The 14,178-nt window shown below is 42.0% G+C and overlaps 1 protein-coding gene across 4 annotated transcripts; it reads left to right on the forward strand.

Annotated features, from left to right (window-relative positions):
* Positions 1-66: 66 nt before the first annotated feature.
* Positions 67-13,179, forward strand: POU1F1 (POU class 1 homeobox 1; the record flags this gene model as incomplete). 4 transcript variants are annotated; one of them, XM_081997826.1, is made up of 7 exons in its annotated part: positions 67-208; positions 2,927-3,076; positions 3,966-4,079; positions 5,065-5,310; positions 7,102-7,266; positions 8,669-8,729; positions 12,492-13,179. In XM_081997826.1, the coding sequence occupies 7 exons, from the start codon at positions 67-69 to the stop codon at positions 12,703-12,705; spliced, it is 1,092 nt and encodes a 363-aa protein (XP_081853952.1). In that variant the 3' UTR covers positions 12,706-13,179. The 4 variants fall into 4 exon arrangements, with proteins under 4 accessions (XP_081853952.1, XP_081853953.1, XP_081853954.1 ...); XM_081997827.1 differs by having other exon boundaries at positions 3,011-3,076; XM_081997828.1 differs by lacking the exon at positions 3,966-4,079.
* Between the last annotated feature and the right edge of the window lie 999 nt (positions 13,180-14,178).

A 14,178-nucleotide genomic window follows, 5' to 3' on the forward strand; every position in this document is an offset into this window, starting at 1 on the left:
CGTTAATCGCGCAGGATCTGTTCTGTCAGAAAACGGGCAAGTGGCTCTTTTGCCTGCTGGGAGGGTATGACTTGCCAAGCGTTTGCTTCATCTGACACCTTTGTACCCTTGAATTCTGACTCTTCTCCCTCTCTGCCTCTGATAATGCATCACAGCGCCGCAGAGTGCCTGCCGGTTTCTAACCATGCCACCAATGTTGTGTCTACAGGTACTTTTAAAAAATAATCTTGCTCTCAGTGACTCTCATTTGTAATGCTTTTGGATGATGCGTGTTCATCAGGTTCTGCAATATTTAAAGTGTTTGGTATCAATGCTATGTGTGATTGGGACTTCACTAAAGTAGAAGCATTTTCACAAAACTCTGCATGATGAGTAAACCAGGAAAACCCCAAACATTTGTATTTTAGTTAAATTTGTAGCTTTATCTAAGTTTGTTACAAGATTAAGCTCAAGTATGCTACCAATGCATTAACTTAGAACAGGCTCACACGCTGTCACTGTTGTTATTGACTATGTAGTCTTCAAATACAAGTGTCATGTAAATTAATTGCAAGGTTTTTTATTCTTAAATTTAAAACAACGTAAGTTTTTTAAACAGGAAACGTATTTAAAACAGGTTAGGTCTAAAGCTTTGGGGAAGCTTTCAAGAAGGAAAAATATTGCTTTACAAAGCATATTGCGTACTGAATCAAGACTAACATTTAAGTGTGATGTTCAAAATTGGTGGCAGAAGCCTCATCAATATTTTTTAATTTTGTGTGTTTGTGTATATAATCCAATTAATTGCATTTAAAAACTAAGACTGTGTAATCATTGAACTATCTGAGAGAGACATAGAGGAAGGAAGAGAATTTTCTTGCACTCTTAAACCTGCAGAAGTGAGATTCTGGAATACAGGAATTGTTCGTGCAAAACTTGCAGGAACAGAAAAAGAAAATTTTGACTTAATTGAAATTGCACTAAGGTAAGAATTTTATTCAGAGTCTTAACAAGAAACTAACCTTCTCCTGAAATGCTTTGGTAGTAAAACATTTTAATAAGAAGAAAAGCATGTAAATAATAAAAACTGAGCATTGATGATAGACAACAGGAACTTATACGTTAAGCAAGAGGCTCAAAATATCTTAATATGGCTGTTGGTTAGCAGTGGTAGTAGGGAATAGGAGATTTTGAATTTTATATGAGGCCAAATTTATGTATCTGTATCATAGTAGTATTTTCTAGATTCATCTGATTCGTAATAAAAAGTATATGGTGACAGCCATCCAAGAGCATTTCTCACCAACTTAAGATTTAATATTTTGCAGTTGCCACCCAAGGACAAATACCACTGTAGTGAGTGGGAACTTTGTTTGCAGGATCACATCCAGCAGGTGACCCTGTGAGAATTGAAGCAGTGACAGAGGGTGCTGGCTGTAATGAGTAAAGGTTTACAAATGCCGTACATAGATTCAGAAATTGTAATAAACATTCTGCTGAAATTTGCCATTCTGGTGAAAGCGTCTAAGGAGAATTTGCGCACAAAGTAGACATGAAAGAATTCTGAATAACAACTTACAGTAAATGTCAATTTTTTTAAAAATGTGTGTAACAATTCTGTGTCACAAAATAGAGGTAAATATACTTCTGTTCCAATACTGTACCATGTCATCCAGTTGATGTTCTGCAGTGTCCTCAACACCTACATTTTTATTATTTAATTTAAATAGCATCATCCTCACTATTTGATTTTTAAATCCTATTCGCAAGTTGAAAATGCTGTTTTCATGCATGAAAATTATAATCTATGGACTATGAAATAATATAAAAAAAAAAACAGTAAACATTTAGACCTTATCTCAACAGAAAAGTTGCATTGCTCTAAATGCATTCATATTATCAATGCAATCTTTATTTTGCGTGCATGTATACTAGTATAAGCATGCCTGTTTTAGTAGATTTTTATATCTGTATAAATGTATCTAAACACAACACTTTACGGTTATGATTACAGTTGTAAAAAACAGAGATTCTAGTCCTTAATTAGTTGTATTGCTTTGAACAACTGGAATATGTTCTCTAAAGTGCAGTTTTCCATATCTGAGTGTTCATGAATGTGAATTTTTAATATTATACTTGATAGCAGTTGTTCAAGGGGACAGTATATGCATTTCTGTGCCTACTTATGCATGAGAAACAGCCATATCTCTCATTTTGCATTCAGCAAAAAATTGCCTGATTCTTCAGGCACCGGTTATTACTGAGCACAGACCTGAAACCCCCCTGTGGAAATACTAGAGATAAATTAATTGTGCATTTGTTGCACAAACATTCAGCAGCAACAGCTGATGGAAAATGTTGATTTAGGCCTATCTCTTTAGAAGAGCCCAGAGTCTATCATTATGTTTCCCCACCACCCTGCCAAAGAACTCCGAAACCTTTTTGGTGGCTTGGCACTTACGAAAATGTGACTTTTGGATGCCCCAAAACAAATGTCCCAAACTGCTGCTTTTGGAAATCCAGGTCTTAGGCATGCATAAAATATTGCCTTCCTTGATGCCTGTGTTCACTGTGGGGTTTGCATGACAGTGAAGCCAATCGATTTTCTGAGAACACAGAACAATTTTTTATGTAAGATGAAATGAAACGGTGTGTGGGAGTTGGGTGGGGAGAGGAACCCGTCTCATCCTGGAGAGTTCGATGCTTCCCTTGCTCAGCAGTATATGTAATCTGGGTTAAACCCATGGATTATACTAAAAACAATGCATCGAGACCACAGCATGACAATTTCTGGTCTTGGCTCAGGGGGTGTCTCGGCAGTGTTGACCTGATGGTTATGGCCCAGAGTTAAATGCTCACGGAATGCATACAAAAACTACATATAAGGATACTGTCTGCCTCCGAATTTACAGACTGTGTCTTGAGTCCTCGCACATTTTCTTACCAGTCCCATCTGTTTTGTCTTTGATCCAAACTCCTATATGTTCCCATATCTGCTTTGCCATGACGACTTTGGGAAACACTTCGGCAGGCCTGCATTACTCTGTGCCTTCCTGTCATTATGGAAATCAACCATCTGCCTACGGGGTGATGGCAGGTAAGGGACATACCCTCAACTGGGTGAGCTATCAGCACATTGATTTTGGTCAGTTTTCCTTTAGAGGGGCTGATTCAAGACAGTTGCTTAAAGAAGACAGGACTGGGGTTAATGCACTAGAAAAGGGGCTAGGAAATTAGGGGTCAGTGCCCAGAGTTTCCCCAAACATCTGCATGTCTCAGGGAATCACTCTTTATCTTATATGTCTCTGCAAGACTGGGACAGTGTTGCTCTTTTTGCTTACCTATGTCCACTTCCCCTGGTGATCACCACTTTTTGAGGGACCAGGAGTGACGTACCCGATATACCTGTGTATTACCAGTTCCTGGGGTGACGGAGCCCTGACTCGAGCTATACAATAAAAGGGTGGTATAATGGAAGGATAGCTGGATTCAGCAGGTGGATGATAGAGATGATTGTGGATTTTTACACTCGTGAATGTATGGTAGCATCCTGCTCAGTTTTCCATGTCTCAGGACAGGAAAGAGGAAGTGGTAGAAGTCGATGAGATAATGTCATGAACCAAATTTACACAACTCCCAGGAAATAATCATGTCTCAGAACTAATCCAAAATCAAACTCAGCATTTTATTTAACTTAAGAATGAAGGAAATATTAGAGTAAGTCAGCAGAGATAAATACATCTGCATAGGTACTTCTTAGGGACAGAGAGAAGACTCCCTTCATGGTGTGCAAATGTCCAAATGCTTTTATTTCATTGTATATTTATGTGTCTGTTGCAAACTTTCCTGGCATTGTTCAGGTCCCTGGGAAAAGATAATAGGTATAAAACAAAAATGTATTGCCCAGAAGTGAATTTTGTTGCATTCCAAAATAAATACGTCTTCATTTTTTCTCCTTTCTTTTTTTACCCTTACTTTTTTTTTAGGCATCAAGCCTGCGACTCCAGAGATGCTATCAGCAAGTCTCTCCCAGAGTCGCATCTTACAGACGTGCAGCATGCCGCATCCCAATGTGGTAAATGGTGTCAGCACCTTGCAAAGCAAGTTCTTCTCTTTTTCAAACTTTTTCTTTACTCTCTGAGAAAATCTTTCTTGTGTGGTTATGCTGTGTGAAGCATATAAAATATTCCTATGGGGTTAGAACCTCCAATGCTGGTGAGAACAATCGAGGCAGTGAAGACTAGAAAAGTAAATGGAGGAAGGGGTGGTGGGAGGTTAATGAAGTTCTGAGTTCTGCTACAAAATGTTCTGTAATTTAGAAAATTGGGAAGCATGTCCTGAGAATCTGAAATTTACTGGCTGTTCCAAATACACTGAATAGTGTCAATATTTCTCCAATGATTTTTTTTCTCCCCTTCAGGTCAGAGACTCTTTAGCTCTATGTACAATATCCAGTGAAAAAATGGCCTTCACTTGTAACTGAATCTCTGTGTTAAGTCCGATATATGTGAACAAATGGTAGCATGAGGCAGCTTTGTTTTCTCCTCGAGCAATTTCTTTTTAAGCCAGAACGGTGATACTGAATGTGTTCTGGGTTGTTGGTGGTGGTTTTTTTTTTGGTTTCTTTTTGAGCTCTTACTTGTGTACTTCCCTCAAACCGATTTTATACAAAAGCTAAATAATGGTATTTACATGGAAATATTCTCTGTACCAGAAAATAGAGGCTGGCACGTTTTAGGTGGCTCAAAATAACATAGATCCATCAGTCTTGTTGTGTCACTTAATTCCATCTGAGGCCTTGGATTGTTATTTGTTTAAGTTTAAGCTGTTTACCATTTTATTTAAGTGCATTACAGTTTGCTATGAAATAGGATGGCTATGACCTGTGAAAGTGGACGTTGGTTTGTTTTCAGGTATGGGTACAAGAGAGAGACTGTATCTCCTAGGAGACCCCCACTCTTGGATACTTTTGCATATGTTATGTAATAGATATTACAGACATGGATTATGAGACGATGAAGGTGTGCGTTTATCGTGTAGCAGTAAAGAATAACTGCTCTGCGTTTTCTTTTTGGTGTTGCTCAGGTGGCCTGACCCCTTGCCTTTATAAATTCCCGGAGCACGCCCTGAGTGCCAGCTCCTGCGCCCTGGGCCACGGCTTCACGCCCATGCACCAGTCCCTCCTCGCAGACGATCCCGCCGCCGCAGACTTCAAGCAGGAGTTCCGCAGAAAAAGCAAGTCTGTCGAAGAGCCCATCGACATGGACTCCCCTGAAATCAGGGAACTGGAGAAATTTGCTAATGAATTCAAGCTGCGGAGAATTAAGCTGGGTATATGTTTTTTGTCAATGGAAGCCAAATTATTTCCAAATTTTTTACAATCTAGCCTCTGCAGTTGTCTAATCATAACTTTAATCCTGCCTTGCACTGCCAAACTTTCTCCATTCCTGGAAGACTTGCACAGAATTAATGAACTTCAGCTTTTTGAAACTTAGTACGCAGAAAGTGATTTTAAACTTTCCTGCTCTTAAATTATTTGTCTTAAGTGCAGAGGAAATTATTGCTGTTCATTAAATTACCTTCAGTAGCAGGTGTGTTATTCCGCACGGCGCCAAATTTTCTGCAACTTAGGGCAGCACATGCTCTCGCCTCTTCCCCATGAAGTGCTCATCTCACAACATGGTGCAATGTAATTTTACTATACGAGATGGGTGACATCCATGGCAAATCTTTCATACCAGTGGGAAGCTTCTCTTCCTGTTTCGTTTTCTTGTGCCAAGACACAGATACAGCAGCAACTGGTATCTTTGCTGCTATCTGATAACCACTGGGGCTGATGCGAGGTAGGTTGCATTGGAGGGTCTCTTGTGACCTGCTTTTCCTTCACTGGGCAACCCTAGCTGAGGACAAATGTGGACTGAGCCCTGTCTTTCTCACCTGTAGGGAATTTCTCCTTTCCACAGAAGAATTGGGGTACATTGCAAAGTAAGAGCCTGTCTTATCCTTGTTTGAACTGTACTAGAAAAAAAAATAAAATCTGGTGCTGAAGATTCATCCCACTTATGAACATTGGGTACTCTGAATGAAGAGTTGCAATTTTTACATTATCACTTATAACATTACATTGTATCATTACGAAACAGGGCATCCTACAAAAATCTAGCTTTATAAATGTAAAAAATTATAAGGTTATTACAGGTGCATTATCTTAACAGCTAAAAAGTTAGCGTGTTCCATTTTCAGTATAAAAATAAGAACTGAAACAAACATTTAGGGCTTAAAATACCATTTGCAACTTGGTTAGTTTTGCTGTATACCATGTATTTAATGTCAGCCACAGCAATGGAAAGGTTTCCTAGGCCCCAAGCTATTAACCACTGTAATTATTACTACATCTTCTGCTGAATTTGTAAGGCAACAAAACTTCCTCTGATGCAAGCAAATGGCACAGAACCTGTAAGACTGTGCTTAATGGTCTGATGGGAAAAATGCAATTTGCATAGGAAACCTCATCTGAGGTTGAGCTTCAGAGGAAGACAGAATTGATATGGACTGTGTGTCTGAGACACAACAGAGTTAGTGCAATCAGAACGGAGGTAAAAAGCTGCCTGGGGAGGCATTCAGCGTCTAAGGAGATGGTGCCCGTTCTGGTGCAGAGGCAGAAAGGGAGGATGACAAGCCAGACCCCTGAGCGTGTCTGATTGATGGACGTTCACAGCACTGAACGGGGAGCTGCTGTTACAAAGTCAGCGTCTGTGTGGAAACTGCAGCATTTCTCTGATCGCTTCAACTTGGTTGTCACAGCAAATAACAGGAGACCAGCGGTGCCGCCAGGGATTAGTTTATTGCTATTGCACCATCTATCGAAAGAAAGATGTGGGATGTCTGGATCCTTCTCAAACTCTACATGAGCGTAAAACTCCACTGAAACCAGCAGGAGAGGGGAGGTGTCTCTGAGGTGAGCTCGGAGTCAGCCAGAGACACCTCTGCAGAAAGCCCATCCTGAAGACACTGCAGGCACACCCTTTCCATAAGAGTCAGCAGTCAGGACTAAGCGTCTCAAGGAAAGTAACCCTTCCTAGAAAGCCTCAAAGTGACTTTTTTCCCCTTTGCTTTTGACAGGCTATACACAAACCAATGTTGGAGAAGCACTGGCTGCTGTGCACGGCTCTGAATTCAGCCAAACTACTATTTGCCGGTTTGAAAACTTGCAGCTGAGCTTCAAGAACGCGTGCAAACTGAAATCGATACTGTCCAAGTGGCTGGAGGAAGCAGAACAAGTAGGAGGTAGAGAATTGATATCCTCTAGATATTGATTTGCATTTAAACCAGAGTCCGGTATATATGTTGAAGGACTATTATGTGTTTTCCATGGACTAAAGGTTTTGCTTTACCAGCTTTAAATACTAAGATGTGCTTATATTAAATTTCAGTTATCTTTTTTGGGGTGAGCAAGGAGGGGCAAACTGAAATGCGTGGAGGGTACAGAATAGCAGAAATGTCGCTTGGCCTCCTAGAAATAATTTCTTTCAGTCCCATCCCCGCAAACTCGCTCCACTGCTGTCGCACGGGTCAGAGCTGTTATTAGGACCTGCAGGACAGCCCAGTTAGTAGCGTACGGAGATTCTTCACTAGCAAAGGACTCCTCCTTCCGACCTCTGGCACGTGAGATGTGGCCATGGGGGGAAGGATTTGAGTTCAGCTGAGGCCGTGGTCTTTAAACCCTGAAGAAGAATAGCATGGCGCCGAGTTTTCTGACGTAACTTTCCAGTTGCAGGGAGAGTGGTGGGGTTCGCTGGTACTCTAGAACAGGTGAGTCTTAAAGAAGACTGGGTTGCCTTAAAGAACAGCCTTTCCAGGCGGAGTTCCGGCCTTTCCAGCCGGATGAATCGCACTGCCGGCAAGCCGAGTGCCTGGAGGCGACGGTGAAAGCCAGGGCTGCCGCTGTGCGGGGCTCGCCTGGCTCGGGAGGGAAGAGAAGACCACATTAACGCTACTTTTGAATTTGCCGTTGTATTCGGCCATAGGAAATGTTCAACGGCTGCTTCTACCGCACACTTCGGGTTCCTTCAAACCCAGCGCGGGAGGCCGCCTTCCCCTGTAACTGCGCTGGAGGCCGGCGGCTCTCCCAAGGCGGCCGGCAGGCTGCAGGAATCGCGTGTGAGGGGCGTGGGGGTCGCGGCTGCCGGAGCAGCCCTGCAGGCCTGAGCTGCAGCATAAGGCCACGCCTGCGGGCGGCAGCCTCGGGGGAGCCAGGGGGGACGTGTCCGTCAGAAGGTGAGGTGGAAGAGTGCGTGGGGCCAAGGCCAAGAGGGTGAGGTAGCTGAGGGGTATGGAAATGGACTCTGTCTCCCGAGACTGTACCCCGCAGGGCAGGCGGGAGAAGGCGTGTCAAAGGAGGGGGCTGAAGCACAGCTCGGCGGGTACCTAGGCACAGAGCCAGGGCCGCTTGCAGCTTTACCAGTGGCACACCATTTTTGCTTATAACCGTTTATAGCTGGAGGTAAAACAATGACCAGCCATCTTAAAGGAAAAAAAGTGCTCCTATGTGTGGTGCTGCTCTTCTTCAGCAGCTTTATCTGTTATGCTTTCTTCAGAGAAAGGGATTTTTTTTTTTCTTCCTGGAGGTGATTGCATCTGTTTTCCATTCCCTGTGGAAGGTAACTGTCAGGTTTTGTTTTTAATACAGCTTTATACAACGAAAAAGTTGGGGTGAATGAGCGGAAGAGAAAGCGCAGAACCACCATAAGGTAAGAAATATGTGGGGTGTTATGTGTTAGAAACAACTTTGGCTAAGATGCTTCTTTTTCTTGGGTTCAAAATCAAAGTGTTATTTTCCGTGAATGAATCTCTATAGCTAGTGTTTCAAAAAGTTTCACTACTTTGAAACATTCCAGTGAAAAATAACAGCATAACCCTCCAAACCCCCAATTTGCTCCAAATACACTACTTTTCCCAATTAAAGACTTGTTTTCAACATACAACAACACACTTTAATAAGAAAAAATATTTTATTCCAATTCTGCCCAAACTTTATGATATCTATTTAGTGTATAATGTGTATCAGAGCCCTCTTGTTTTCATTTTGGGAGGTCCTACATTATACCAAAATAAATTGCATTATTTTGCCAGGGAATTGAGGTCTGGGAAGATTGAGGGCAAGCTTTTACACATAATATTGCATCCCTTTCCCTATCCTCTGTCACTGGATTCTTTGGAGTTCCCAAAGAAACACCTTAATGAGCCAAACGTAAAAAAAAAAAAGAGTTGTTCTGGGAACCTCCTTCAGTTTCTCACATCTCTGGTGGGCAACATCTACAATCTATCTAGCCTCAGCTCCATACTGAAATCAAGTAGGCTGGTAAATCATATTACAAAAACAATTATGAAATAGGCAAAATGAGAACATGGGGTATTTCCTTCTCCTTTAGATATCGGAGACTCTTACCGCTTTTGGTGAAGAAGAATTCATTCAGGGAGCCTCCAAGGATCTGTAGTATTCTTTTACAGGAAGGGAATTGGGCACACCTCTGGGACTGTCGGGCCCTACCTGTTAGAGTGAAGTGTGTCAAATCTCTCATTTCTTCATAGGAGAGGTGTTCTACACCTCTGATCATTTTTGTGGCCCTTCTCTGGACTCGCTCCAACAGGTCCATGTCTTTCCTGTGCTGAGGGCCCCAGAGCTGGATGCAGGACTCCAGGTAGGGTCTCACCAGAGCGCAGTAGAGGAGTAGAATCTCCTCCCTCAACCTGCTGGCCACGCTGCTTTGGATGCAGCCCAGGATACAGTCGGCCTTCTGGGATGCAAGTGCACGTTGCCGGCTCATGTCCAGCTTTTCATCCCCCATTACCACCGTGCCAAGTCCTTCTTGTCAGGACTGCTCTTAATCCCTTCATCCCCCAGCCTGTATTGATACCAGGGGTTGCCCCAACCCAGGTGCAGGACCCTGCACTTGGCCTTGTTGAACCTCATGAGGTTCACACTGGCTCACTTCTTGAGCTTGTCCAGGTCCCTCTGGATGGCATCCCATCCCTCAGGCGTGTCAACCACACTACTCAGCTTGGTGTCATCTGCAAACTTGCTGAGGGTGCACTCAATCCCACTGTCTGTGTCACTGATAAAGATATTAAAGAGTACTGGTCCCAATCCTGAAGGACACCAACACTTGTTATTGATCTCTATCTGGACATTGAGCCATTGACCACTACCCTCTGGATGCAACCATCTAACCAATTCCTCATCCGGCTAACAGTCCATCCATCAAATCCATATCTCTCCAAATTGGAGAGAAAGATGTAGTGTGGGACTCTGTCAATGGCCTTACAGAAATCCAGACAGATGACATTCATAGCTGTTCCCTTGTCCACGGATGTGGTCACTCCATCATAGGCAGCCACTAGGTTGATCAGGCAGGACTTGCCCTTGGTGAAGCCATGCTGGCTGTCTCAAATGACATCCCTGCCCTCTATGTGCCTTAGCATAGATTCTAGGAGGATCTGTTCCATGATTTTCCCAGGCACAGAGGTGAGGCTGATGGGTTGGTAGTTCCCAGAGTCCTCCTTGCTACCCTTTTTAAAAATGGGTGCAATGTTTCCATTTTTCCAGTCTCCAGGGTCTTCACCTGACTGCCATGACTTTTCAGATATCATGGAGAGTGGCTTGGTAACTACATCAGCCAATTCCCTCAGAATTCTGGGATGCATCTCATTAGTCATATTGCCTTTGATATAAAGAATAAATTTAAGTTGTGATTTCTCTCTCTCTTTTGAAATAAATATTCCTCTGAGGAGATGCTTCTGAATTTGGAGTGAATTTAGAATGGGAGATGCTTTATAGCTCATTTGCTCATCACCACACCTCACAAAGGATGAAGATTTGCTCCTGGGAGGCCATTTTCTTCTCTCAGCTTCTCTGCAAGCCAGTAAGGACTTGAGCAGCAGCACCAAGACCTTGCCCAGTTTATGCAGTATGGCCTGCATGAGAGCTGTGAGTTGAGAGCACTTCTGTCCTAGGTGTTTTCCCCTGGCTAGAGGAACCCATTGAAGACTGTTCACCTAACATGGTGCATTTTGGTGGTGTTTTTAACAGCTATCAAGAAAATCAGTTCTCATGTTAAGCACTTTTTAATTATTCCTGCTTTTACCTCTAATCCCACTGCAACTGGGAGTATCAAATATGGCAGGTTGTCAAGGGCACAGATAACTGAGGGGGAGTTCAGGACCAAATCCCATGTAGTAAGAAAATATTAATTGTTGCTTTTGAAGGAATATAGGACCTCAGTTTGAAGACCTGAAACTAATCAGGGAGATGGACTTTATATGAACTGCAGCCTTACTCTTAGCAATGCTTAATGGATGTTTGAAGGCAAACTAGAGGTAAAACAGAAGTCCCACAAACTAAATTAGTTTAGTCATACCCTGAGGAAAAGCTACTTAATTTGAATTTGTGGAAGCTATTTTATTTCATATTTTGATCAAAGCTTAAGAAGCTGTCAGTCAAAAATAATAATGTTCCTATACTTCTGTGTGTGTACGACACCATGCTATTAATTAGGTAATTTTGGTAACATTAGTAAATATTCCAAAATTGACCTGTAAATGAAAGACCAACAACATCTTATAGATGAAGTAATGAAATCACTAGAACTCCAGCAGATACTTTGTATATTCCTGTAACTTACCTGCACCTCATTTCCAGAATAATGCACGAAGTGCCCTCTTGTGTCCAAAGAAATTACAGCTACTGCTGAAGCTAGTTCTGGATGCGTCCTGGGGCATGCAAACATGTCGCAGTTACTCCATGTTTTCTGAGAGTATGTAACACAAACGGGAAACAAATTCTATCTGATAATGAGAAAAGACAGTAGTCTTATTTGGTTTATTGAACCGCTCAACTTTGGTCACTGCAGACTCTGAGGAATAGATTAAGGCAGATTTTTAGAAAATCTGATGATTGCTAAAACAGTTTGCTGTAATCTCTGCAATTTCTAGAAATACTCTAGTGTCCTCTCTATGACAAAATGAGATGCAGAACTTGATACAACGTTTCCCAAATTGTAAATGATGGAGCTCTTCCCCCTTGTAAACCCAAATGATTTGATACAACCAAGTAACCCCACTGATGTTCATTTGCTGTGACTGGGGCAGAGGCTTGTTCCAATTCCTGTGATCCCCATGGATCTTGTGATTCATGTCTAGGTAGTAGCTGTATCTCCTAGAGAACATCAAGCAGCATAAATATTTCATGATTATCACTGAAATTGCATCAGATTTGATGCTACTTTTGCCTTTAAATGATTCTGTGCTGAAATTTTGCATGATGCCATGCTGTTCATGTCAGCAAAGAACTACAGTGTACTTTAAGCTCTGTGGGGTGGCTTTACATAGAAAAAGAGGAAACAAACCAAGTCACTACCTTCAGTGCTCTTACTTGATCTTTGTCCTGAACTAGTGGTGAAAGCCTGAATGTGCCAGAAAAGTTTTTAAAGGTGAAATTTTATCCCTTTATCCAGTATTGCTGCCAAAGAAGCCCTAGAGAGGCACTTTGGAGAACAAAGTAAGCCTTCTTCTCAGGAAATTATGAGGATGGCTGAGGGTCTCAATCTTGAGAAAGAAGTTGTGAGAGTTTGGTTTTGCAACAGAAGACAAAGAGAAAAAAGAGTGAAGACAAGTTTACATCAGAACGCCTTTAGTTCTATTATCAAGGAGCACCACGAATGCCGGTAAAGCTTTTCCATGTATAGATGTGAACTTCTGTTTTGCTTTTTGTAAATACTGTAAATACTATGTTGTTAAAAAAAAAAAAAAGCAGAAATCAGTAAATCATTTTTCTCTTACATGCTAGCCAGCTTCAGACGTAGTGTGTTGTGAAAGATCTGATTTTAGTGTAAAAGTTTGGAAACAAATTAAATGCTACTGCATATATTTAAAGAGTTGGAGGTCTCTGCGTAACTGCAAGGAACTTATTATGCATTATTCAACTGGAAATGCTTTCCAAGTTGGACAAGTAGTTGCAGTTTCCCTGTGCTGTGCCTTTCTTGCACCTGTGGTATATTTAATGATTAATGGAGAACCCCGCATAGGTACCCCAAGCGTCACGGAACAAAGCCTTTGTGTTGTATGCCAAGAAATGTTACAAAGCTTGGTATCAGCAGCTATAGTATTGAAAATATTTTGCCTCTGCATGTCCACACATGTGCTTTACCCACCCCTCCACCCCCCCCCAGCCCCATGCTAACTAGCAAACTGTGCTAACCTTTGCGAGATGGTAAGCCATTAGGAGCACGGCAGGGTCCTGTCTCCAGAGGACACAGCACATCAGTGAGAAATGAGAACTTCAAAGAAGACAAGGTGAATAAGCAACTTTAAACTGCTGAATATCTAGTTATGGACAAGGATAGGATATACCCGTAGGATCTTGTGGGACTGCCGCTAGATCCGAGAGCTGGGTAGAGGAATGCTAGCTGAAGACCTGCCTTTCCAAAGAACGGCTCGAACTCAGCTACCTGCTCACACCAGCTGTACAGCTCTGAGTGAATCATTTCAGGTAAATTCCTTGTGTAAGTTCAGGACAAAGCCATTAAAAATGTGCCATAATTGCTGTCATTATTTATGGCAAAGTAAGCTTATCCGTACGGAGGTGTCAACACTGTTCCTACTGTGTGCTCTGTCTCGGCGGGCCATTTGACTGCCTTAAATGTGTGCCAAGTAGAAGTAACTTCTTGTATGCTTGTTATCGAAGGTAATTCTTGCTAATTTATTATATGCCTTAAAGTTTGATTTGCATAGGCTTAGCTATAAAAATTGGGATACAATTTACCTTAAGATTTTGTGACCCGAGGGGAAAAAAAATAGAGCATTATCAGGGGTTTTATTACTTCGGGCTTTCTCTGCATTGTATTTTTTTTCTGATTAAATCCATGTGTGGGCATACTTACACCAGAGATAGTGTGTTAAGCTAGAAAAAGAAGGCCCTTGTGCTCTGAAATAAGTATCCACACAAAGCATTTATTGCACTGCACATTCCTATTCTCTTACAGGCCACTAATTGAAAATAATCCCTTATTTGTCATCCTCTAGCCTAGAGAGATAATCGGGGGGAAAAAAACCACCAGTGCTCCACCTAACAGCAAGCCAGGCACCAAGAAACTGAATTAATGACTGTAGTACTCACCAGGGATAGATTATCCAGCCATCTCA

This window comes from Phaethon aethereus, assembly GCF_964289735.1.
Source record: "Phaethon aethereus genome assembly, chromosome: 1".
Classification (NCBI taxonomy): domain Eukaryota; kingdom Metazoa; phylum Chordata; class Aves; order Phaethontiformes; family Phaethontidae; genus Phaethon; species Phaethon aethereus.